This window comes from Varanus komodoensis, unplaced genomic scaffold, assembly GCF_004798865.1.
Source record: "Varanus komodoensis strain SLA01 unplaced genomic scaffold, ASM479886v1 scaffold17, whole genome shotgun sequence".
NCBI classification, from domain to species: Eukaryota; Metazoa; Chordata; class Lepidosauria; order Squamata; family Varanidae; genus Varanus; species Varanus komodoensis.
The window spans coordinates 11,006,108-11,033,854 of NW_025335505.1; the positions used below are offsets into that span (position 1 = coordinate 11,006,108).

The 27,747-nt window shown below is 40.1% G+C and overlaps 1 protein-coding gene across 1 annotated transcript; it reads left to right on the forward strand.

Annotated features, from left to right (window-relative positions):
• Positions 1-327: 327 nt before the first annotated feature.
• VAPA (VAMP associated protein A) lies at positions 328-27,445 on the forward strand. The gene is made up of 6 exons (XM_044426311.1): positions 328-1,067; positions 10,559-10,711; positions 15,446-15,549; positions 17,037-17,117; positions 24,076-24,252; positions 26,684-27,445. The coding sequence occupies exons 1-6, from the start codon at positions 992-994 to the stop codon at positions 26,837-26,839; spliced, it is 747 nt and encodes a 248-aa protein (XP_044282246.1). The 5' UTR covers positions 328-991; the 3' UTR covers positions 26,840-27,445.
• The last annotated feature ends 302 nt before the right edge of the window (positions 27,446-27,747 follow it).

The following is a 27,747-nucleotide window of genomic DNA, read 5'->3' on the forward strand; positions in this document are numbered from 1 at the left end:
TGCTTGTATTACGTATTGAATGCTGTCCAGCTCTTACCAGAGAGGGACAGAGGGCAGTGTTAGTTAACCCGCCTAACGTAACTAATACAGAGGATAACTAATACAGAGGGAAATCTCGAGCGGGCCAAGGTTGGAACGAACCTACTAACTCCGCCCTCTCCTTCCATCGAATCCGCCCCGTTTCTCCACTTGGAGACTACGCTTCCCAGAATGCAACAGCCCAAGAGCTTGAAGAGCGCACGGCATGCTGGGAATCCCATCCCTCGGCCCGCCTACCTTTTTTTTTTGCTACGTTGAGGAGCCTGGCGCTTAACGTTTCGGTGTCAAATTTCCTCTCCCTGAGGAATTTCCTATTTGCTCCGAGAATCGCACGCTAATCGCGCGCTCTCTCCCCCTGCAAAGCGAATTCCCTCCTATTAAATTCCTTGGCTAGTCTCTCCCGCCTTCCGGACGCGCGTGATAACTCCCCTTGGCCCGCGTGAGTGGAGGAAGAGACCCGTGTCTAGCGAGCTGTCAACCAACGTGGGCCGGAAAGACTCACACACGCAGAAAGGGGCGAGCGAACGATCGGGCGAGCGGAGACGCGACGCCCGCCGTGCCGGTGTGCTCGCTCGCTCGCTCGCGTCCGCGCTCCTCTTCCCCGCGGGCTGACGTGCGGGTGCGAGGACGAGGCGGCCACTGCCCTCGTGCCCGCGCCGGAGTTGGCGTTGATCGCAGTGCGCTGGGCTTCGAGTGAGTCAGGCCTTACAGGGACGAGGAGGAGGAGGAGGAGGAGAAAGCTCAACGAGAGGAGCGGGGAAGGAGAAGGGGGACTCCACGCGCGCGCGCCCGCTGCCTAGAGGCTGAGGCGAGGCGGAGAGGGAGGCGGGGGTTGCTGCTGCCGCTAGTCCTGCTCGGTAGGCTTCCCTTCCCGTCCTCCCCCCTGCCCGCCCTCTCCTCCTCCTCCTCCTCCTCCTCCTTCCTCCAGGACCGAGCGAGCGTGTAAGCAGCGATGGCGGCCGCCGGGGCTCTGACCAAGCACGATCAGATCCTGGTGCTCGATCCGCCCACCGACCTCAAATTCAAAGGTACTAAAGAGAAATCGCCGCGGAGGGAAGGGAGAGGAGTGGAAGGCTGGAGGGAGGGCGAAGCCGTGGGTGGAGGAGGAGGGGCGGGAGGAAAGAAAAGCGTTCGGGTCTTTTCGCTCGCAGCCCCTTCGGTGTACGGCGCTTGTGGGGAGGAGGAGAGAGGCATGGGGAGCAAATCGGGGGGCCGTTTCCCGAGCCCGGGAGGACGGGAGGCCCGGGTCAGTCGCCGCCCACCCCCTTCAGCAAGCAGATGGGGCGGGAGGATCGGATCCGGGAAACGGGACGAGGCGTCGCCGTCGCCATCTTGCTCTCCTAGCTTTTCTCTCCCTCTCCCTCTCCCTCTCGACGCCACCCACCCCTCCCTCTTCTCGTGCTCCGGTTGCCGGTCGGTGTGCGGTAGGGAGCGGTAGAGGCGGTGGCCTCGCCGCGCTCTTCCCTGCGTCGTCCCTAGTCGCGGGTCTCGCCAGGGTCGGCCCTCTAAGCCGGCTTAGTCAAACACTTGTGCCTAGTGGAGGAGGAAGAGAACTGGTCTGGTTTGTCTGCAGAGCCGGCCTCAGGATTTGTCAGTGCTCTCTGCCCGCTTTTTTAATTCTTCCGCAGCGCAAATTCCCCACCCCCGGTCCCCGATCCCAGCCTCCGCCGTTCGCCAGTCTTGGCGATCCCCTGGCCGCAGCATGGGGATAGTAATTCCCAGGAGTGAAATTAAGGCTTTCGGGATCATCTTGTCCTCCCTTGATGGGCAGGAGATGTGGATGACCCTGGCTGGGTGCGTATTTTATAAGATTGAGGGGTGGGGAGGAACGTAACTATGCACACTTCCTGTATTTTCAGGCCAGGCCATGCCATCTCATTTTTCCATATTAGCTACCTCCCGCTTCAGTTTTGTAGCTCCACCGATCTCGGCTGTTCTTCCATGCGGGTATACCAGTAGCAGAGTGGTGGTATCTTATACCAACGCCCTTTGATGTGTCATGTATAAGCTTGGGTAAGGGCGTTTTCCATAGCAATTCTCCTGACATTTGACACTTTTGCATTTCGTGAATGACACTTTTATTGCAGCTGGCAGAACTAAAAGGCTGCTAAGTGATGTAAGGTTATTCTTGAAATGTAAGAATCCTGTATAGCAAAGTTTCAATGTTTTGAATATTTGTTGATTATTCAGTGAGTGAATTAGGTCGGTTATACAATAGGCTGTCAGGAGTTATTTTCAAATAGTCTCTTTAGAACAGTAGTGATGATTCTGAGATTATGGTAGCATTTTGGAAAGGGCCAAGACTCTTGAAAGGTAACAGCCACAACACAATGCAGTAGAATTATACCTTAGGCCTTGATCAGTCATAGATCACTGGAGGGTTTTTAAAAACATCACAGTTTAGGGATGCCCACTTTTAAAATGAATACATTTTATTTAATTTTCAGAATGGCTGGAATAAGTTATAACAACATTTCTATAGCAGTTCCATAACATTGCGTGTCTTGAGTTTTAAGAGTGACCATTTCTTTCAGAGTGATTTTAATTTTGTAATTCAAAGGTTGGCTAACTAGGGGCTTTAGGGAACAGATTGTTAACTTGATCACTTAGTAGTATCTTTCATATTTGGGCTGGGAAAATAACCTTAAGAATTACTTCTGAGCTTTTTATGGGGATGAAGGAGAAGATACACATATTGTGGAAACTTATCAGTAAATTCTTACAGACTCTGTTAATTAAAAGTTTCTGGAAAGCTTCTCTCCCTTCCCCAGCCAACTTTGTTAGCTGTTGTTAATATTCAGCCTGATCTTGTTTCCTTGTAAGTAAGTACCATGGAGCTGTATTGGAGTTACTCACTGCAACATAAGTTTGTAGATCAGTAACTATGCATTCTGTGTCATACTCAAAGCTATGGTTCTTGGATCACTTGGGTTGGGAAAAACTTTCAGCTGAAATATGTAGGACTTCAAAGGAAGTTCTGGAGCTCATTTTGTTTAAAAGGGCTTCACATGGTGTTTGAATGAATGCTAATTTTTAAATCAGTTTTTGAACCTCTAGATAACTTGTTATTGTCCCACTTATTTACATATGATTTTCTCTTCTGTAGTTTAGATCTTCTGAAGAATCTAGCATAAAACTAGGAAGTAGATCCATTAATTACCTGAACTTAGCTCAGTAGTAGTTTAATAGTGAAGCACATGCCTTGCATATATAATGTTCAGTCACTGGCATTTTCAGTTAGAGGATATGTTTCTGCTTGGCACTTGAAGGTACACAATGTTTGGCTAACTAGTCTCTGGAACTACCTTAATCTACAGGGAAAAGCTAGACATGTTTGCTCATAAGTAGGTAAGTTATACTATATTATAGTGAGATTAGAATTGGAGCCATACATTACAGTCCTATTCAGAAATAATTCCTGCTGTCAGTGGGAATTACTCCTAGGTAAGTGTGCATAGGAGTTCAACCAAGAAATATAATCAATCAAGAAATATGATTTTCAGTGGATGCATGTGTAAGTCTATTGATTTTCAGTTAAACTTTTCCAAATAAGTTTAAGTTAGCAAGTGCAATGATTTTTCAATGCATGTAATTCAAGCTAAGTGTGTAGTTTTAAAAACCTCCTAATTTGCTTGTCCTTAATTCATACGAGGCATTTGTATGTATTTACATAAATAAAATGCCAAATGTGTGGAAAATGATGAGATTTAAGCTTATTGCAAAATATAGAATGATTACAGTCCCATCAAATCCCCACTTAAACTGTATTTCTCCCACAATCTTCAAACAGGTCTCCTCTGCAAATTAATGCTTAAGACACTGTCTATGGGATCCTGTGCCAATGCAACACCACAATTGTGACCTTATATTGATATTGCAGGCAGACAATTTCAGGACAAATGTTTAAGATCAGATTATAAATACTGCTTGGATCAAATTAATTTTTCAGCAGGACTAATAACCTGATTTTAAGATTTACTGCAAGGACATATAAAAGCTTAAAAAGGATAAACCAGTAATTGTGCCAGTATAGTATAATAAAAAGAGTTTTGTCACCGCATGCTTTGACATTGCTGACAAATCCATTGGCATTAAAATTATTAGGATAAAGATTGCAGTTCCACTGAACCAATATTTGCACTTAAATCTTTTCCCAGAAATGAAGTAGCTAGGTGTAGATGCTTGAAATACAAACATTTTATTAATTTTTTGTTAATAGACTAAAGCAATTTAGAAACCCTTGATTGATTATTAAAAATAAACAATTTTGTATACTTCTGATGCACAAGTGTGATGAGGTGGTAAATATATGCGTATTTTATGTATAAATTCAGAATTATCACTTGATGTTACTAAACATTTTAGTTTCACAGTTAATCCCAGCTTCTTTCTGTGGTTAGACTGATTTAGAATTAAGCCATGACCATAAAATATTTTTGTAAACAAAAGTTTATTACTGATGAATCTCCCAACTATAGTAGTGTATGGAAAGTTCTTAATGACAGTGGTTCATATTCAGTGCATATCTGCATAGTTAAGTTGTATTGAAACAGGTGGGACTGAAGCAATTACTACAGTGATCAGTCCTTTAAAATTTCTTCTACAACAGGGCTAAAAAATCTATTTGATAACCTTGGAAAATATTCCTCAGGTCAAATAGAAAATACTTTGCTAATGGGCTAACAGACTGACCTAATAGAAGGAAGTTTATTGTGACTGTGATGGTCCTCAATAAACCATAAGTAGTAATTCTCTATTGATTACTGGTTTAAATAGACATTAAGAGTGAACATATTAAAGAAGAACATTTGTTGCTTAGTTGACATATTTAAACTAGTTTTTTCTTTTATCGATTGACTGTCAGCACAGTGATATCGCTGTGATATGATGACATGCTGGTAGGTTTCTCCCATCCAAAGCATTCATTGGTAACCTCTACAAATGGGCTCTTGTTAGGAGTCCTTTAGGTTTAATTATATAGGTAGCATATAATTATGTAGAATACTATTGGAAAATATTATTTTGTGGGTGGTAGATTTAAGATTTTTTAGGTGTTTGTTATAAGCGCTTTCATATATTTTTATTCAGGAGTGTAGTTTCCCATTACATTACTCCTGATATTGCTAGGGTATTGCTATACACTGCTGCAAATAGAGATGGCTGCACTTAAGGGTAAAAATAGCTAGCCATTAAACCCATCCCTCTTCCTTTAAGATCAGTTGCCAAAATTGGTCAGTGGTATGTCTTTCATGTAAGGGGAGGGTTAGAGCATTTAAATATCAATCTGACATATGTGACTATGTTATTTAAGTTGGTGTATTTTCTTTGCCCAGTGAGCTATGGCTCTGGAAGAAAATAAGCAAGAACAGTTTTACTGAATTTGCTAAATTGTAAAAGCAGTTTCCTGTATCACAATTTCATATTCAGAAATCTTTGATTTGATAGTAAGCTGTATTTTGGGGCAAATAGACATTTGGCTGGTCATTAAAAATACATGCTTCAGTATTCCCATATGCAAGTTGAAAATAGATCTGCATGCATGTAACATGAGAAAGCCTTAAAATATCGATTAGACATTTGACATTGCTCTTTGGGAAGTCCATTGAGTTGCATGTGGTACAGAAGAAAATTGCTTTCTCTTTATTAAAACTATGTTATCATGATGTGTATATTTTAATTATTTGCTGCATAACTTATGGATGGGAACATGATGAAGAGGACTGCAATACTAATGCAATTCAACATATATTGGCGAGATTAGAATTATAGGGATGAAAGGGTCTTGGTCTTACCTATTCCAAACCCAAAGAATATTTGCAGCACAGTACTATGTATGTTGACTTGGAAGCAAGTCCCCTTTAAAGTCCTTCATTAAATTGCATTTGGGCAAGTGATAGTTGGCATGTGTAAACAAAGCCAATCAGTGACATCTAACTCTAGTTTCTGTGACTTCTGCATTTAGGAATTTGTCTTCTTGCTTTTGGAATTATTCCTAGATGCAGCCGTTGTTTTAAAGCATTTCATAACAAATCTCTGGTTTCCAGTGTAATGTTTAGAAGCCTTTCACATTTACTCTTTGCAATACCTCATAGGCTGCACAATGCTAGAACAGCCTTCCTCACTGTGGTACTCTCAGATGATTGTACCTCAGCTTCCATCATTCTTGGTTGTGCCGGCGGGGGGTGATGGGAGCTGAAGTCCAAAACATTTGCAGTGTACCTGGTTGGAGAAGAGAGCTATGCTAGAAAGTGTTAAGCTAGTATGAGGTATGCTAGCAAAAATGTCTAATTGGATCTCTTAATTCTGTTAATTAGACCTATTCCATGTATGACCACATGCAATAGTTGAATGCTGAGTTAGCTAAAGGTTACTGTTTATGCCACTCAGAATAAACAGATTTGAGATGGCACTATAATCAGAATTTATAGTTTTAGTTTGGTTATATTAGTGTTAAGTGTATGAATTAAAAATGTGAAGGAACAGTATGCCCTGAATGTGATTCCTGTTGTCCTATGATAGCAATCTAATCTTTGGTACTTATAAAAAAACATGCTTTTAGATGAAAACTCATTGCACAAAAAATCAAGAGACACTCTGCACCTCTTTTTTTCTTTCTTAGCAGAGTTTTTCTGATAAGTAAAGCAGTGGAAGAAGCGGTAGGAGAACATAGGAGCGCTACAAATGGAGATAATGTGCCCTGTAAAATTATGTGAATACACACTGGCATTGCACAATAAGAGCCTTGGCTGGAAGCCCCTTTAAATGGTAGTACATGCCACAGTCAAACTGTATTCCTAAAGCACCAAAGCAGTGATAAATACATATAATTGGACAAAACCTTCATCATCTCAGTACAAAAATATCCACAGAAGGACTCGGACAAGGGTGCAACATGTTTCAGTCAAAGATAGCCTTTCATTGAGGAGCATCTGTATATTAGGAGCATACAGCATTGTAACAGAAAAGCATGTATTATGCTACACACTTTCCATGGTTCATGATGAAGGAATCCTTTGACCCAAAAAGAGAGGAAACAACCTGTCATATTTAGAATAATGTTTGCATTTTAGAATAAGTTTTATCACATAAATTGCTTGCTGAATTGAATTGCTTTTTAAAAAATCTGGTCTGTGAAATTTAAGAAAGAATCTAGAAAATTTGTGTGTTTTCCAAATGTTGGCACTGTAGTAGCATGTAACTGTGATAGCAGGCTCCTCTGGTTGCTGAATCTTAATTCACTACTTCTTTATGTTAGGAAAGAGCTTAAAGTATAGTATCCAGGTATTGCATTTGGGAAGTAGCTGATGCTATCTGCTTCCCGGCATCAGGGATGATGAAATTAAAAAGAAAGAAGGGATTCCCAGAATGAGAGATGGTGGTGAAGAGCTGAAAAAGCCATCATTCTCCTTTTTTGCCATGGCTAAGAGATTGGAAATGAGATCTTGGCTTAAATATGCACAGGCTGCATGCGCCTGTGCACTGCACATGTCCCACTTTGCTTCTCTGCTTAGATAAGCATGAAGCAAACCAGGGCGTCTCAGCAATTCAGGCTTCCACTTTTTGAAGCATTGTACAAGAAGAAACTGATTACTGTGGAGAACGATTGAATATGAAGAGTAAGGGGGAGGAAAAAAATTGTGACTAGACAGCAAGATAGTTGATGGTCTTTCTAACAAATGTGAGAGTGCGTAATGGCCACCCAGAGAGTGTGCTGCTACTGAGTGGCTTTCAAATAAATTCAATAAATAAGTACTAAGAGTGAAGGTAGAAATGAAGACGTGGGAGGAAACATGAAAAGTTCAGTCTTGGACATTTTGAATGTGAACTGGCTGTGAAACATCCAAATCTCAGACTTGCAACAGAGGCATCACTGGATGGATGTTTGAACTCTGGGGAAAGATCTGGGTTTATGAGCTAAAGCCAGGTGTCATGAACGTATAGATGATACTGAAAGTATAAGCTCTTAAGTTTTTCAGGGAAGTGAGTATGCAGAAAAGGACGTAGCATAACATTCTGAGTCAGAGCAAGAGTCCATCTCATCCAGGTTTTTTTTTTTTTTTTTTTACACTTTGATCAGCCAGCTTTTGGAGGAAACTCCCCAAGCAGGACATGAATGCAATAGCACCCTTTCATTTGTGCTACCTAGTAGCTTGCGAACATAGGTATACTGCGTCTGACAGTGGGACGCAATACTTGTTGGATGCTGGCAACTGAGGACGGAATCTTGTGTATTTCAAAGACGATGATAAAAACACAAACATGGAGATCTTCACATTCAACATGTGAAGGCAAAAGGTATACCTACTGCAAACAAATTTCAGGTACCTAATGGGGAAAGGATGGTTAATGGTGCCAACAGCAGCAAAAATGTCAAGGCCAGAACAGTTCTTAATGGTATTAGCTGTTGTGTTCTGTGGCTTCATTTTGTGTTGGGAAAAGTGATGCTGTTCTTCCATTTACAATGTTCTCTTTAAACTTTAGTTACTGCAGGTATGGCTGAAATTACTTGGATTGTTCCAAATGCCAAGTCAAGATACCCCTCAGCTGTTGCTTTTAGAAGAGTATGAGAAATGAATGCTTGGCAAAAAAAAAAAAAAAAAAATGAGGACAGACTATCTCACTTGTGTATTTCATTGAGGGCCTTACTTTCCCCCGGTAATTTAAATTCTGCATAAGAGAGAATTAATTCTAGTAATCTTATGGAAGTGTCAATGGAAAACTGCTTACATTATTGCACTGCTGTGTATTGGGCTGTGTTAACAATTTGAGAAACTTCTTGAACAAGGAAGAACATGCTATAGCTAACACACGAATGACTCAAAAGGTCTTAGAAAGAGCTTGTTCTGTATTTTGTGTTGAAGCTTAGAGCATTAACTGGGTTTGGGTCATTCTTCTCATGCAGAATTCTTCCAGTAAATCAGAAACAGCCCTTTCATGAATAAAGATGCCTTCTACTAGGAGAAGGGCGCACTTGGAGGCAAGCCAGTTTAATTGAATTTTATTGCCATTTAATTTTGTGTAACTTGTAGTTCCTGTTGATAATGAATATATTTTGGGCATTTTAGTTATGTTTAATGTGGAATAGTGCTTAATGCTTTTGCTTGGATAGTGAATTTACTAGCACATGTTGTTGACATACATGTTACATTGATGCCCCATAACAGGTGTTGGCACTCATCGTTTCGTATTTTAGCATACAAACTAGGGACTTTGAAGGGGTCTCTGAAAACAAATTGGTTACTGGAGAATGTTTGTATCCAAAACAAGAAGCTGGCTGTACAGCTGACACTGATAGTATGGTTTAAGGAAGCCCTTGGCACCTGTAGATAGTGACAGTCATATGTGCTATTATAGGTTAAATGTGGTTATTAAATATGGAAAAACTCTGAGTTGCAACCCGATCTGCACACTTGTTCAGAAGTCTCACTGTGTTCAAACAGACATACTCCCAAGTAACTGAAGTCATAATGTTGTTTTAAAATTAGGTGTGGATTTTGTGTATGGACATATGATAATCTTTTCCCAGCTGGATTTCTCCCTACCATTTCTTCTCTTGCTTTCTTCCTTCTGCTTATTGTCCTTGGAGACCCCTTTCTCTGTATGCTTTCTCATCTGTATGCTCTGTTTGGCTGTTACTGCCCTCTTGAATGCTATTTTCTTGGTGGAAAGACTGGGTATAAATTGAATAAAGAAATAAAATGTCCTTATCCTTATTCATCTGTAGCTTATTCTTGTGATTGTGTTAGTAAGATGTCCATCAAATTATGGGAATGCATATATAAATTTGATTGTAGAAGTGGAAGGATAGATGCATAAGGAGCAGAATTTGTTTCTTTTAATTGATGAACATGCAAATCAGTCTGAGGCTAAGGTTGGGATTAGTGTTATGACTGAGGCTGTCAGAGACATTACTGAATTCATAAATTAGTGAAAATCAACTTTATTCCTGTGTAAGGGCATTTAGAGGTTGACCTCCCAGACTGAATGCTTTCCCTAAATCTCCTGTCTTTGAAGGAAGGTACATTAGGATAGGTTTGGAACAATATTATTGAGGATTTGTTTTCTGACAAGTCTTCACATTTATTTTGCCCTTTCCACTGCTGCAGCACATACGGAGTTATATCTAATGGTAGTGTGAACAGAAGGCCACTCAGCCAGCCAATTTTCCCTTCCTTCCCCTGAAAAGTGTCTTCAGAGAATGGGGACTCCTGAACAGAGAAACCTGTTAGTGGAGTTTGGAAAATTTCCTACATCAGGCAGAAGAGTTTGTTTCAGCTGAGCCAGAATCAAGCAGTAGTGGTACCAAAAATGTTGATTTATGTGGAGATTTGTTGGTAGAGCTTTTCCAAAGCTGCAGGACATTGAAGGAAAGGTGGAAAAGGAAGATACCTGCCGGCCACTCACAACTGCCTTCTAGAAATAGTCTGCTTGTATGTCTTGGGAACAACTGGTAGTGTGCTTGTAAAGTCTGTTTTCAAAGACATAACCAATTAATTCCTTAATATAAATCTACTTTCAGGCCCTTTCACAGATGTAGTCACTACAAATCTTAAACTACGAAACCCGTCAGACAGAAAAGTATGTTTCAAGGTGAAGACTACAGCACCTCGTCGATACTGTGTGAGGCCAAACAGTGGAATTATTGACCCAGGATCCTCTGTAACTGTATCAGGTAATATTTTAAGTAGCTTGATTGTTTTTGTTCCTTTCAGTGTTGGCTCTTTCCAGGTAAAAGCTACAACATTTTAACAAGGAAATTAACAGTTAAAACATAATTCTTATTAATATCCTGTTGCCCAAGTACAGTGAAAAGGTATATGTGCATCATTTTTCATTTTTTTGATACCTGCATCTACTGTGGAACTCTCTGGAATCTGGTTGTCTTAAGCATGTTGGATTTCTTTCCTGCACTCAATCATGGCTTACAAATTGAGCCAAATCAAGACCAAGTCTCTGAGAATACCTGGGAATACTAATGGGCCCTTTCTTTGCGGAACCTACTGACAGTGCCAGGTGTGCAGTCCCTGCTGCTGCCTGTAGGCACAGCAAGTGATGTATGTGCAAGCGGAACTCCACTTGCACAGTGGGCACATGGGTGACATATGCCCAAGCCAGCCTCATGAGCACGACCTGCTGCTGTGCATCTGTAACGTGCAACAGTGGACTCACTTCCTGCCGGATGCCCATGCAAAGGCTTGGTGAAGAAACGCCAATTCAGAATTAGGGCAGAGGGAAAGTGGGCTGGAGTCTGGGGAGCTGGACTAAGGGACTCCAACAGATTTCCTCCTCCAAACCTGATTCATTGCACATTCCCTGCATCTGGCAGCACATTCTCTACTTCACTTGAGGTAGCAGTAGAGGTTGCGGTAGCAATCCTGAGTTCCTGGGCAATGTATTCTAAGCCACTGAATACTGCAGACCTCTCTCTTTGTGGGAGGAGAAGGCAGTCTGTTGCCAGAGGTTTCTTCACGAGGTGAAAAGTTTCATGAAGCAATAGCTATGCTGGTCAAAGCTGATGGGAGTTGATGATTATCTGGAGAACCAGATGAACTGCATATCACTTTCTTCAATGAATGAGTGCATTTTTTTCTGTGTAACAAATCTATTAGAAAATGAATATCTGGAACATTTACTACATTTGTTTTGGTGATAATGAAGCATTGTGTCTTTACCTAGAAAACTCAGGCTTAGCTTAAATTATTCATGTCCTAGTGACTTCCAGGTTAGATTATTATGATGTACTTTATGTGCTACTGCCTTCAAACACTGTCTGGAAAATTTAGTTGGTCCACAATGTGGCTGCAAAAGTTCTGATAGGAGCATCACAATATACTGTGCAAGTTTCTTTTCTGCCTGCAGTAATTACCTTTTAATATCTGGGTTCAGTTAATTTAAGTGCTATTTTTGGTGATATAACATTATATATACATTTAATATGGTACTTGTTTTGAATTTTCAAGTATTAAATGGTATATGGCCAGGGAACCTTCTGAATTGCCTCCCCTATGAAACTGCATGGGAACAATCTCTTCTGCTTTGGAAGCTCACCATCATGTTCCTTTTCTGTCTGATCTTTGTAACTGATTGCAAGAGAGCAGCCCTTCTAAGCCGTTATGCACAGATGATGGAACAGCTTGCCTGCATCTGACCACCTTTCTCTGTTCTATCTCTTAATGGGTGGTGAAGACTGTTATTTCAGTGATGGTTTACTTAATTTGGGTTTTCTTAGGATGTTTTAACTTTTGGTTTTTATTGTTTTATTTCTGGTTCTTACTTTCAGTCAGTATTTTGAGTTGTAGTTATTTATTTGTAAACCACTATTTGGTGTAATTAGGTGTAGAAAGATAGTAGAGGAATAATTGTCACACATTTTGGCTGTAGCAGGTAGGTACCTAAATATATAATAAGTGATTTGTAGGTACCCTTTGAATTTCTTTCTCATTGATTTATTGCACCTGCGTTGGGCAGGGATGATTCTTGGTTCCTAGACACAGGATAGCTTGGATTTCCAGCTCCGAGTAAGATAGTTTGGATTCCTAGCACAGAGCTGTATTCCGTCTTTGTTAAAGAGCTTTTCAAGTTCATCCTCCACTTCAGTGTTACCACAACAAAAAGAGCGGGGGAGGGGGAAGGATTGCCATGTACTTTCAGAAATACAGAATAACTGGGCTAATTGAATTGTGTAGAGAGGATGAAACTGACAAGACTAGTTACACAAGGGCAGGATGCTTTTGCAGGGCTGTATAGTGGTCAGCTGAACTTGTGATCATGTCCACTGGTGCAAGATTGCCTATGCAAAAATAAAAAACCCAATTAGCACACATTTTAAGGTAATTTCCGCCCTCTCCAAACTGGTAGAAGCTGGGAAAATAGGCAAAATAAATTTCATAGTGAGGGGAAAAGAAATTTTCACTGTTGCTTACTGAACAAGAAACACTGCAGATTCCAGTCAAGCTTAACTGGAGTAGAATTTTGAGTGCTGCACATCCGTAGAGTAATAATAATAGTCATTTTATTTCTGTATTGATTTATTACATGCTTATTCTTAGCTTTCTCCAAGGAGCTTAGTGAAGTGTCCCTGAGCATCACACTGTTCCCTCATAGACCTGTGAGATAGCTGGATTGAAAGAGAGTGACTGGCCTCATTTTCATCTCCCCAGTCCGAGTTCAACATTCTTATCAGTGTAGCAAACCAGCTCTACTCGTTTGCTGTATTCCTAGTACATGCTTCCAAATGGACTACCTTACAGGGTTGCTATAAGAATTAGTAATATGGGCTGCGGTTTGAATACATTAAACTCTGTATAAGTGATAGGCATTTGTATAGAACTTGGTGAATTAAATGTTTTCCTTCACTCATATAGAGCTTTATATATTGTCTCCTGATGGTACAGACACTTGACTCAGTTGATCTTCAGTTGATCCCAGTTTTGTATTCCTCTTCACACCTTGAATCAATCTTGTTCCTCTGTGAACACCATTTACATCATTGTAAACATGTGATATTTTCTTCACTGCAAATGAAAGCATACAAAGGGTTCAGGGTGGCTAGTGCTTCCAGGTTGATTATGGCATCAGTATCTTTATCCTGCAGGAAAGGAAGAACAGACTGAAGAGAAAGAATGGGCACACGAAACCTTTCTAAGTTGTGAGACTAAAATGTGTGGGACTAGAATATGTTCCCTTCTTAAAAGGTGCAGAGATGAGGGTAAGAGCCATAGCCAAGGGCCCAGAAATATTGGCTTGGCCTACTAACCAAATCTCTTTGTCCTGGCCAGCAGCTCCACCTCCACCCTCAAAACTTCTAACATGTGCAGAGGTCTGGGGAGTGCCCAGTGCCTGGAGAGGCTCAGGGCAGGGGGCGGGTTACTTGGAAGCTGTTAGGAGAAGGCATTTGGAACAGATGCCTTTATGGAGCAGATGCAAGCCAGTGCGAGCTCTTCTACCTGCCTTTCATTTGAAAAGGTGAGTGTGCATGGGTCTGCTTGGAGACTGCTGTATGAAGGCACTCTGAGCACCTTTACACAGCGAACAAGCTGGCACGCTCACGCATGCCTACCAGTACCTGAGGCTTCTTTCAGCATTGATTTATGAAGGCACTGGGGCACCTTCATAGACTGGCAGGCCAGCTAGCACATTTCCCATTATTTTTTCCAGTGGAAAGGCTGGTAGTGTTGGTGTGGTGGGTATGGAGCCTGCCAGGGTACTTAACTGCAGTGTAAGACAATCATCACGTGATAGTGCATTGTGGACCCTTTCACCCTGGGAAGCTATTCTGGCTCCTGTTTGACCAGGCATTTGCTTCATAATATAATCATACAATCATAGAGTTTTAAGAAATGCTTCTCTTTTGTGTGTCCTGTATCTATTCTGCTTTTATTATATTTTGGATTTCTGGAGAGCAGTATTCTATTTTATGGTTTATTTCAATTGCTGTCAGTTTCCCTGATGGTGTGTAAGTGCCAGAAGGAAAGGATATATATATATTTTGTATTAAGTGGGTAGTATCCAGTGCAACACAATCACTAATGTAAATCAACAAATGTTTTCTGGGAAAACCTGTCATACCAGTAAGTCCTTTTGGTAATTTGTTATTCACAAGTGTAGCATTGGAGATACAGTACAGTTCAGTCCCTTAGAGTATCTTCAGAAAATTGGGAAAATAGTAAAAAAAAGTCCAAGATTGAGAATTATGACTTCTTTAGTGCACTGTGAAGTATTAAATGTAATATTTTAACAAAGCTGCTTTATTTCCTTATAATATTTAGTTGATATTATTTTTCTGATCTGTATTTGTATCCTCATTGTGATAAGAAATTTGTGAATTTTTTAAAAGGCAAATCGCTTTACTTTTAGAGTTTTTAATCTCATCTGCTTACATTATACACTGTGAAACATTTGGCAAAGGGATTATTTCCTTTGTTGATTATCATATCCTTCCTATTTAAAGGACATCCTCTCTGGGATTATTGCACAAGTTTTTGTCTATCCTAGCTGTCTTGAGGGGCTCTTATATAGATATCTATATATAGATATAAAAACTTTAAATAAATAAATAATATCTGACAGAGAGGTGATAGTGGGATGGATCTTTAATTATACCCATTATTTTCCAGTGTTTTTGGTTTCTGTCTGAAGCACCTTAATTATGTACTGACATTCTATTATAGAGCTCAGATTATTGTAGATAAATAGAAAGGCAAATTTTCAATAAATAGTAGAATTTGATAATTAAGAGTGACCTTCTTTCAGTTATGTATTGCTAAAGCATACCACTGACTGACAAAACCTTCACATAGTTCTTATTCAGTTCAATATGTTGAAATGCTTTAAATATGTTTAAATGTACACAAGAAAAAAATACCTTACATACCTCTGTATAATTCATACTTTGTCTGTTATACAGTGATGTTACAGCCATTTGACTATGATCCAAATGAGAAGAGTAAACACAAGTTCATGGTACAGACAATCTTTGCCCCACCAAACATTACAGATATGGAAGCAGTGGTAAGTAAGCATATGTCTTAAATTTTAATTCAAGAGAGCATGATGCTAACAGGTGGCTCTCAAATTTTAATAATGATGATGATGATTATGATGTGAGTTCTTCCACCATGTTGAAACAAGCCTCCTCAGGCTTACCTTACAATGGTCCATACTTTTTGGATTCTGTCCAAATTATTCTGAACTGTTTTGCTGGAACAGGTGTGGATGGAGGTGGCACTCTCTAAGAGAGAATGTATGTGCCACTTAGAAACTACAAAAGGAAACAAGTCTAGCTTCCTTGCTACAGAGACAAAGTGATTATATTATTCCTACTCTGAAAAATTTATATAAGCCTGACCTAGCCGCCTAGAAACTTCATCCAAACTACAGTATTTGTGCTTTTTAAAAAGCATGTTGAACACTATCACTTCTGTGTCCTAATTTGTTGCTTGTGTTTCTGCCAAAATGTCTACTTTGGTGTTATATTCAGGTGCTTGTTAGAGTTTTTGGAAATAACTATTTTCTGAAATTTTTAGGAAGGAAATAAGGTGGCCACACTAAGTCCTAGAAGAAATATCAATTCAGAGTTGAATTTAGGCTTTAAAAAAAATCCCCAGTGACATATGTGAAATCAGCCCATAGACAGCAGTGGATAAATAAGACATTTAATACAGCAAGGATTAGGCACCAGTGAGTTTATCCTCACTGGGAGGAAAAAATGAGATGGTGGGCATAGGGTGCTCACTATGGACGAAAAGTCACACAAAGGAAAAGGGAAGGGAAATGTGATTAAGCAGCAGGAATTATGATGAGAAGCATACCATACGGCAAAATTTTGTTGCATTCTATTTCTTATTACTTGAAAATATTTTTAGGGGGCAGGAAGCCACAAGAATCCACCAGATATTTTGAATTCCTCCTAATTCTTAATGTTGTGCCGTACTATGACTGATGGTTAAAAATAAAGTGAAGTCCATCTTCCTAGGAATATGCCAATCAAATTTCTTTCCTGATAGTTCTGTTCAAATGGGCTAATTAACAAGTTAAAAAAACATTTTTCACAGTCTTTGATGATTACATGTGAAATTTGTATTTTGTATTGATTTCACCTAAGCAACCCTGCATTGTAGGATAAACTCTGAGTTAGTGGTTTAGTTTAGATATCTTGGATTAATAACCTGAGATATTCATAAGCCATTTGCTCCCCTGTTCCTTCTCTTTCTCTCATCAAACTTGGGGATAAAAAGAGTGCCATTGTGTTATAGTGTTAGTACTGGACTGGGGACACAGTGAATAATGATTGAACCTAGATTTCTCATTTCCACCCCTATCAGCCTGTTGCATCATGCTGATTCTTAAAGCTATCCTCATCATCATCATCATCATCATCATCACAACATTTATGCCCTGATTTTTTTCCTCCATATGACAGAGTTTGCATATTATGAAAAGTTATGAAGCTATTAAATAAAACAGTAACTTTTACAATATTTTCACTGTTTTAATAGTGGAAGGATGCAAAACCTGAAGAATTAATGGATTCCAAATTGAGATGCGTATTTGAAATGCCTAATGAAAATGATAAGCTCGTAAGTAAAAACAATCAGTCATATATGGTGACTTTGTCTGTTTCTCATAAACTAATAACTTATTTTTTGATATTTTCATTTGTATCTGAAGAGTTTATATAATTCTGTATTGAAGAGCTTTGTAATCTGTTTAGCATATAAATGTTCTGTTTTCATAACTTATCTGTCAAATTACTTCTCAATTGAAATTGGGTCTGTACATCACCAAATTTTCAAAATGAGCCTTGGACAAAATCAGCATTGCTTGCATTGTAAGTGCAGGTTAGTTGTGAATGGAGCTCTGTCTCAAACAGGTGCAAAGAAGTGGGAATGTGATGCTAGATTAGGTAGAAAAACATCAAGGCTTGCTTGTAAGGATCTCATGCAATCCTTTTGGAAGAATAAAAGTTCTGAAAAAAGGGCAATTGAGCATGAAATAAATTGTTTTCCTAGAAAGATTTAAAAGAAATCCTACAACACTCCATGTCACTACTAAGTTTTGTATCATTAGAGCAGGATGAAACAAGGTGGGGCATGAGTTAAAAAAAGGCTTGTTTTCATAGGAGCTTCCTTTGCCAATTATTCCAGTGTTTTTGTTAAGAACTTAGACTGGGAAGCACGGGCTGCATGTATCTGCATTACACTTCTGCCCTTTTAGGTTGGGTTACCTATGGTCTACCACCTGTAGAACTTTTGTACTGGCAGTACATGCAGCGTATGACATGCTTATTCTTGAAAATGTTGTGTAAAGATGCAGCACTAATCTGGGCAGCTCAACAGGGCAGGTCCTGCCATTACTGTATCTAGAAATCTATATGGTCAGGGTCATGCTGTGAAGCACAAATATCCTATGTTTAAAGAAGAATCTGCAAAATCCAGTGAAATCCTAAGGATCCAGAAATGTTAGTATTTTTAAAACTGTGTACTCCTTCTCATGATTTAAGAGACTTTTGACCATGACAGTTACTTTACATAGCATGGGTAGCTTTCAGCAACTACCCATTGATTTTCTTACTATAATTCACAGTGCCTAGCCATTTCTCTTAGATCTATGTTCTTTCACCTCTACCAATACATTGTTTTTCAGTGTGTCATCCTCTTTTTCTGCACCACTGCAGTTGTTATATGTTTTTTGTGGTTACCACTGCAAAGTTGTGGTGGTGATGATTTTATTTTTGTAGGGTAGGTTTTTTTAATATTCTCTGGGTAGTTTACAACAGCAGATGAAATACAATAAAATACAGATAACAATAAAAATCATAAAAATTACAATACAGAATTTAAAGACTGGGTCCTAGATGTTAATTGTGAGTAGTTTACCTCCTGAAGGTGAAAAAGAAAAATAGAACTGCAAACCTGGTAATGATCTCAATCAGCATTTTCATTTCAATGTTAAATGGCATGTGGGCAAGACTAACCCTGAGGAAACTCATACTGAAGAGTCTAGGAGGCTGAGCTACCTTCTGGAGTAATCTGTCTGAGTAGGTGCAGAACCGCTAAAATGTAGTAACCTCCACTCATAATTCAGCCAGCTTTTATTAGACAAGAGATGCAAGGATCTAGTGCCAAGTGATTGCATGAACCTGTCCAAGCACCTGGCATTTCTGTATCAAACTCAGTATAGTTTTGCAGAAAGTAGGTGTGATGAAACGGTGAACTTGATATTTGGCTGGAAGTTCTACATTTATTAATTTTATTCCTATGCTGACCAAGAATCAGAGCTCTCGAAGTGATGTACAACAATCCATAAAATACAATAACGTTATTAAATATAAATAATGATAAAATATCATTATCACTAGTGATTTAAAATCAAAATGTAAATAGCTTAAACTCCTAAGACAAGTTAATACAACCAGGTCTATTAAAGCAGGTGCTGTGATCAACCTCCTGGATATTACTCAGGTCTGCTAAATGCTTCAGCATAGAGGGTAGCCTTAATGAATAGTAACCTATTCATTAACTAACTTTTTAAAGATATAAGCTATACAAATGCTTCTTTGTGGACCACAAACTCCTCTTATAATTAGGGAGATAATTTTTTAAATGTGAGAGTAAAACAAGGTGATGGTTCTATGTATCATTTGCAGAGCTTTACAGGTTTTGCCTCTTGGGACACGTATAGATTACATCTCAATGGTTGTATCACAGAAATTCTGAAATCAGGGTGAGATTTATTATTAATATTATTAGCTCTGTAGGCCTAAGGTGGTACTAGGTGGTGGTTTGGGGACACATGTGTGCACTTAGGAGCACATGCATGCATACTCAAAGAGTGGAATAAGTGGCTGAAGCTAACACCTTTCCCCCATTTAGGCGATCCTGATTAGGATTGCTGTTGCCCTGACATTATAAATATATTTCATAGGCTTCTTGTAGTTTGCATGTGTTTTGTATTGGGTGCAGGATCCAGCATTCCAAGAATCCCTGGACTTGCTATGTAATGTCAAGTAACAGGGCATAAATTATTACTTGGATTGGAGTTATTTGAGCCTTAAAAAGGAAAGTTGGGAAAAAACTTATGTAAGAAATGGCATAGTCTGGCCAAACTTAGGAGAAGCCATCACTACTGTGACAGGTTTTTATCATCTATATGAAGATTTCATGATGCCCTGGTGACCATATTCACCTTAAAGGCACTTGTAGTTTCAGAACATTGCATTTCCTATGGATCAGCATCCTTGATGGGTCAGATCAGCTCTTTGCAGATGCTTTGGCCACATTTAGCATTGCTGTGTGAAGCATTTACATGGGGACAAATGGCCCAGTTTAGATCTGAGCCTTGACAAAGGAGGCAAAGGAGATTGCCATAGCAACAGCCTTTTCTGGTTGGTATGTCCTCAGATTCTTTCTATATGGACGCAAGAGTCACAACATCAAGCGTTGTGTGAAGGACTTTTGGTAGTGCAACTTGGGCACCAACAGAAATAAAAAAGGCAAGATTCCTGTTCACAGGCAGATGATACCTGTTCAGTGGTCAATGTCTTGGTGGAAGCCAAGAACAGGAAGATTGGTGGGCTTTGGAGATAGTAGATGAAGGGATCTAAACATCTGGGGATTCTAGCAGCAATGCAACATCTACTCAAGATACAAGTCATTGAGAAGGAAGGAGTTAAGCTGTTTACTGAATGTTCTTCGTGGTTTCAAGAAAAAATGAGGAGGCCAGACCCATCCAGGATCTGAAAGGAATGAACTACTGCCTGAAAAAGTAAATGTTCTGGATGGAAACCCTAAGATTCATATAGTAGAGCTTCAGGAAAGTGGTCTTTCCTCAGTGGGTCTATCAGAGATGTACTTCACATCCCTATCCACCCATTTCATTGAAAGTTTCTGAACTTTCCATTCAGGACCCTTCCCTTTGAACTGGCCACAGCCCCTGTTTCAGGTCTTCATAATGCTCCTGCTCGTGCCCTTACTAAGATAATATCCTGATCTTCTTCCCTTTAAGGGAATAGAATACCCAGGACATGAATGAGACCCTGGTGGTCCTATGATCCTTGGTTTTCCTGATCAACGATAGGAAAAGTTCCTTCTCTTCCCTTGACTCTAAATGCCATCAAGTGCATAATAACTGTCAAAATGACAAAAGATGAGTCAGCTAAGTAATGTGTGTCCAGTCCAGAAAGAAAATTTGTCTCTAGAAACTAGCAATGGGAATGATGGCCTTGTGCCAGGAGTCTGGCCAGTGAACAATATTACACTCAAATCCTTTGATATCTTACCTACTGGTCTTCTTGATGGAGTTAGTGAGCAACCTTAATTCAGTGGTTGCAGAACTCTGAGCAGAAGTCATGTCCTCCCTCAGCTGATAGATCCACCCAGCTAAGCTCTAAGTGAGCATCCCCATCCAGACTCCAACATGTATCTAATCACATATGCTTGCTTAACATGGTAGGACACCATCTGTGGGGACTAGCACATGCAAAGACATGTTTCAGCCAATACAACAAACCATGATGATGACAACATGCCATGGGACACACTTTCACCAGACACTGCCAAATCAGAATGGTTTTTCTCCGTTGAGTTTGCGTTTGGTTGGTACCTTCTCTGAAGGGAAATCCCATTCTAGTAGGAAGCTGGCATGAGAGATCTGTTGGGCCACCTGGACCCAACAAAAAGTAGTGCTTTTTCACATCTCCAGAGCTAGCTGGCTTTCTGCACACAAGTGAAGAAACAAATGTTTTATTCACCCTCGGATTTCTATTTTCCTTGAGTGAAGGATGCCGGCTATATCCAGCCCTTGGCCAGTCTCCTTCTAGATGACATGCAGGCTATGCAGGTTTCACTGGCATTGCTTCCACAGCCTGAAGGTCATTCAAAGAAGTTGACAAGGCACCAACAAAGAACCTTTCTGACAGGACACAGATTCACAGTAAAAATCCTCCAGGAAAACTAAGGTAGAAACTGACTCTAGAGACAGGGCCTTCCCTAAGCTACCTGGTCTCCTTCACTCAAGGAGAACAAAAAATAGTGGGCGAGTCAATTATTTTGGTTTTCAGGGTAACAACACAACATGTAAAGACTGCCTCCCAGTTGTTGTATTTCATTTGTCAATCATATATCTGTTTGTATGTGTATGGGGGAAGAAGGTGTTCCCCCTGCCATACTAAAGTGTGTATCTGTCCATGTGAGGAGATGTTTATGGTTCAAGCTAAAAAGACTTAGTTCGACTATAAAAATGAATTGGAATGATGGGTCTCAGGTTAGTCTCATAGAGGATACAGGAATGGCAATCCCAGCCAGAATTCAAATCGTTGCTTTTTGCTATTGGAAGTTCTGCTTCTAATAACTGGAATAGAATTTTGCATTGTCACACAATCTTATGCCTGTTTATTCAGAGATAAGTGCCATTGCCTTCGGTGGCTTTACTCCTGACAAGGTTTGTTTACGATTGCAGGCTTAGTCGGTAAAATCAAGTGTCTGAAGCCAGCGTCATTTTGCCTGTTTCAATGCTTTGTAAGCTGTTGCCTGACTGCTTGTGCATAACACTTATGTTTTTCTAAGTAGCAGAGTGGGGTTGCAGAGCCTAATCCTTTAGCCGTTGGTTTAGTCACTCCCTTAAGTCTTGCAATGAGAGATCTGCTGAGTGCTGAGGGCATGTCTTACTCGCCACCTCAGATTTTACCTTCACCAGGATCTGTACACTTAACTCCAGCCAAGAACAACGTTCTTCAGTTACCTGCAAATTATAGCCAGAAGATTGACAGGTTGAAGCCAGGCAGTGAGTTCAAACTGAAGAAGAATCAGGTTTGTTTCGGGGAACTGAAGCCACAAGAATCTTTTAGTACCTCAGTGGTTCATTAAATCAGCTTTGGTTAGCTAAGAAAATATCAGTATTAGGCTAATCCTAGAATGCAATATTATGATTAGAAAAGCGTCAATCTTCAGCTGATATTCTTTTGTGGTACAACTTTCCGTACCCATATTTGGGCTTTAGCTAAGATGGAGATGCAGAGCAGTGGAAAACAATGAGAAGCATCAGTTAGAAGTTGCAAGAAGGGCCATTAAAGCAAGAAAAGCTCCAGGAAGGGCAGGAACCTATGCATTTCCTTTTCCCCTTGCACTGTGACTGATTAGTTCTTTTTGATTTTCAGCAAACCACTATTTACCATTACATGTGAACCAACAAACTATGGTTTGCACTTGCAAAATGGAATCGGGTCTCATGCCACAGTAGTGTGTTGTGTAGCTGCAAGAAAGCTATCTCAGGAAAGTTTGAGTGAGGTAGAAGGAGAAAATTAAGAGAGAAAAATTGTAGTAACTTGTGGTATTTTATGGAGATGTTCCCGCTCCCACTCCCTCCCCCTTGTATGGGCTTCTGTATTATACTCAATGTTTTACAGTACACATTTCTAAAAAGAATTTGAATTTTAAGCAGCTGAATTTTGCACCTGATTCAACCTTGTATGAGCCAAACACATACAATATGCCCTGTTGTAAATTGTCACGTTTATCCTAGTCTTTAATGTATTTATGACAACAAAATCTGGCAAAGATTTTCTTTTAAATATTGAAAATTTATTGAGTTGTATTGCAGATTGGGCCCTTTATTTAGAAATATCCACATAAAATGTATAGGTAACTGGTGCAGATCGGTTCAGAAGCATTACCTTCCCTCCCTCTCAACCTGTGCTCCCCTCATTTTGAGAATTATACACAGTATTACATTTGCACCATGACTAACTCTTAATCCATGGGTCCTCAAACTAAGGCCCGGGGCTGGATCCGGCCCGCCATGCCCATTTATCCAGCCCGCCATGCCCATTTGGATCCGCCGCTTGTTTGCCCGCACCTGCTACCACCCACCTTGCCCGCATGCGGGGAGGCAGTGGTTTGCTTGTGGTTTGCATGCCTGCCCCTGCCCGCGCCGCGCCGTGCCTCGCCTCCCCGTATTGGGCGCACATGCCTACCTGCACCTTGCCCCCCTCTCCGCGTGCGCCCGCCCACACCTTGCCTCGCCTTGCCTCACCGTGCGCCCTGTCCCTGCTTCAGCACATGCACCCGCGTGCGCCACCCCCGTGCTGGCCCACGTGCATCGCCAGCACTGCCTTTCTGGCCTGCGCCCAGCACCAGCAGCTTTCAGACTGGCCCCCTGGTGGAAAAGTTTGAGGCCCCTTGTCTTAATTATAAATGCATGGTCAGAGAACAGTGTACAGTCATTCCTAATTTCCCAACCATAGCAAGTTTATATAGAATATTATATGAACTGAGCAATATTATATCCATCTCAACCACCGAGCCAAAAATGACTGGTTCTCTGCAGCAGTTTCCCTGGAAGTCAGGGCATAACTTCACCTTCCTTTAACAAATGTTATTCTTTGCTTCATTTCCCCCTCTGCCTGCTTTCAGATTTGCCACCTAGGGAGCTAACCTAGCAATTTTTCATTCAAGTGACTGTTAAATTGAAAAATGCTTAATGCTAGTTTCTATTACAGAATTATATTTTTGAAATTTATTTTGTTTGAAATATTTGCAGAATGACATAGATGCAAGCAAATCTGCTCCAATACTGAATACAACTAAACAGGATGGTCCAATGCCAAAACCACATAGTGTTTCACTTAATGACACTGAAACAAGGAAGCTAATGGAAGAATGCAAAAGACTTCAGGCAGATGTGGTGAAGCTATCAGAGGAAAATAGACACCTGAGAGTAAGTTTCATGTAATAGAGGTTTAAGAAGAGTTGCTCTTGAAAGGGAAAATTGGTCCCTGTCTTTGGAAGTGTTATGAAACCGATTGCTAAAAACAGCTTAAACTGAACTGAGCTATTGATCATAGCACCCATATCATACAACCCACCTTTTTTCCCTTTGAGAACTGAGAGAGCCAGTGTGGTGTAGTGGTTAAGAGCCTGGGACTGGGACTCAGAGGATCTGGGTTCTAGTCCCCGCTCGGCCATGAAGCCAGCTGGGTGACTTTGGGCCAGTCACAGACTCTCAGCCCAACCTACCTCACAGGGTTGTTGTTGTGGGGATAAGATGGAGGAGGAGAGATGATGTAAGCTGCCTTGAGCCCTTTGGGGAAAAAGGCAGGATATAAATCGAATGAATGAATGAATGAATGAATGAATGAATGAATGAATGAACAAACTCTGGAATAGCAAAACCATGACATATTTCTTGTCCTGGTTATATTGAATTAATGTGACTACTTTTTCTTTGTGAGAACTGTAAACTTTAATTTTCTTAACACTCTTGGGGTAGTATCCAAGACTGTCATAGTGCTAAGCACTAATATTTTGTGAGCATAAAACAATGTTAACCAATATCATGAGGGCTTGCTAGGCAAAAAGAAAAAGAAAAGTGGTGACTTGTCACGAAGGTTTGGTGACCCAGTTTGCCAGGGGAATTTAATGGCCACTTGTATTCTTTCCCTTTGTCCAGCATTAATTATACAAGTGCTGTGATCGCACTGGGTCTTGCCTTGGACTGGAGTTAAATACTTTGACATACGAGGACTGGGTTTGCCTGATAAAAGAAGGAAATCAGGCAAATCTCACCATCCCGCAGTATATGTGGCTTCCTTTCCCTGCCCCTTATGTGCTGCCTCCTTTCCATCAATAGTTGTGCAAGGTGTGGGTTGCTGTGTTGTCTTAACTCAGTGATGGTGGCTTGCAAAGCATTCTAGAGCTACAACTAACTCTGGGTTCTGTGATGCTGTTGAGGCCACCCTTAACTGCCCGCCTTGCCAGATTTGAATGATACAGCAACTCATGTGGGTAATCACAGAAATGAGGCAGTGCAGGATGGGGGGAAAAGCCATTGTGGCTTCTTAATTGTGTGGCCATTGGTTACAGATTTTTGTAGAAAGTAAAGAAATATTTATTTTCCTTTAAATTTGTCACTTGCTTTTGAAACATAATCAAGATATTTGAAGAAATGTTGCAAGTCAATACACATACAGTGGCAGTTAAAGCATAGTTTGGTGTGTTGGATATGCCTACCTGTTCCCTTGTATTTTTCCACTTTGAGATGAAGCAGCACCATTGCAGTCACGCGTGACAGGATAATTACTAAAAACAGTTTAAATGCCATTTTCTGTGGGCATTTCTTACAGCAAGCACACAAACTCTGTGGATTCCTGAGAATACACAGTTACAATCAGCCCTGAAAGAAAATGATCATTTTCAGATTCAGTCACTTCAATCTGATAAATCATACTTCAGTCTTCCTGAACTTTATACCTTCCAAATGTTTTCAACTAGAAGTACTATCAGTTCTGGTCAGGGTCTATGAGATTTGTAGTACAGGATATCTGGAAGACACCAGTTTGAGCATGGTTGCCTTAGCTTGTCATACTGAAAATAACCATTCCTCTTCCTTCTGTCTCCTTCCTTTGACTGGTGTCAAAAATATTGTGGCTTATTAAACCACAGCACCTCATGACACTGAGATTGTGGTTTAAGTACTGCTTACAGTTTATTGTACCAACATCTGATTAGGCAAGGTAGATAAAAGTTGATGGTGTTACAATAAATATGTTTCCTAACATTTAATTCTTGTTTTAAATTGGGGCTAGTAAGTCACTGTTGGCCTGTATGTAGGAGATGCAATAATGAAAGCTGCACACCTTGCAGAGCAAAGCTAGCTGGAGGATATTTGCAGGAAGGAGCCCCGGCTTGACCTTGCTTGGCTTCAACCCCCTGTGTTCATAGCGGCATTCCCTTTCCACTTGTGCTTCTCTGTATCCAAGTCAGTCAGACTTTTGCTTGCCTTTTTGAACACCATAGCCAGGCAAATCTTGCCAAAAATTTCACTGTCCCGTTTATAATTCTGAAGCTAAACTGAGTAGTGGTAACTGAACCATAACAGATAGAATGTTATTATATAGAGGAAGGGTCTTGTTTTTCTATTTTATACTGAGGATTAATCTCTTACAGCTTTGTTACTATTATACATACATGCTGCAATTTCTGCTTTGGTAAACTTGGCATTCTTTAATGGCAGATACAGTTCAAATATAATTATGATTTCTCATAAACACTTCTCAAAATATTGAAGTGCTGTGATTGATAGAATTCACATCTGATAGAATCTTTTCTCTTGAATTTTCTGTTGATGAATTTTTTCCATGTGTTTTCAGGATGAAGGTTTGAGGCTGAGAAAGGTGACACACTCGGATAAACCTGGACCATCAGGCTTGGCCCTCCGAGATAATGGCTCCAATCCTCTTCCCTCACTTCTTGTTGTAATTGCAGCCATTTTCATTGGATTCTTTTTAGGGAAATTCATCTTGTAGACAGGGAGAAAGAGAAAGAAGCATGCAGATAGCAGCTTCCTTTTTATTTTCTCGGTCAGAAAAATGTATTTACCTACCACTTCATTGGTAGTATGGCCCAAGTGACCATTTTTGTGTACAGCATCATATAGGCTTTGCCTCTAATGATCTTGCACGGTTAGACAACACAATAAAAAAGACAAACTGTTCGGCTGCTGGACAAAATTGTATATTAATTCATCAATAGCAGGTGTCAGTTGCACATTCAGTCCTTTATGAAAAGTCATAAATAAAGAATTGTTCTTTCTTTCTGTGGTTTTAATAAGAGTTAAAAATTGTTCAGAGTCTTGTAAATGTTATTTTAATAATCCTTTAAAATTTTATCTGTTGCTCTTGCCTCGTAAAAATGATTATTAGAATGCTAATCCCACTTGTTCAGGAATATGATGAGGCATTCTGTGGGGAAATGGTTCCTCTTAGTGTGTAAATTTCCTCCTTTACCTTACTTGGCTGATATCATGGCAGAATTTCTTATTCCTTGTGAGGCAGTTGTTGAAAAAGTTTTTCATCCTTACAGCCCTGTCCCATGGTATTTAACATACAAAATAAAACTGTTAACAGACTGGGTAGCTTGTTTCTGTGGACTGTTATTTTAGAAAGGTTTTCCAACATGTTTTGTACATAACCATCTTGTCACAGATGAGTACTGTGCAGTTCACTCATGTGGCTTAGGCTGGTACCAGTGAAGCTTCAGAAGAAACATACCCATTTCCTTACTATTTAACAGCAGCAAGATTTCTGGCTTTTTAGCAAAATGCAAGGTCAGAACTAGCTTTGTTTTGTTACATAGGACTAGTCAAAAGAGGAGATACTCTGAATGTATCTTTAAAATATGCTTGACTCTGCGAGTATTTATGTTGCATCATTAA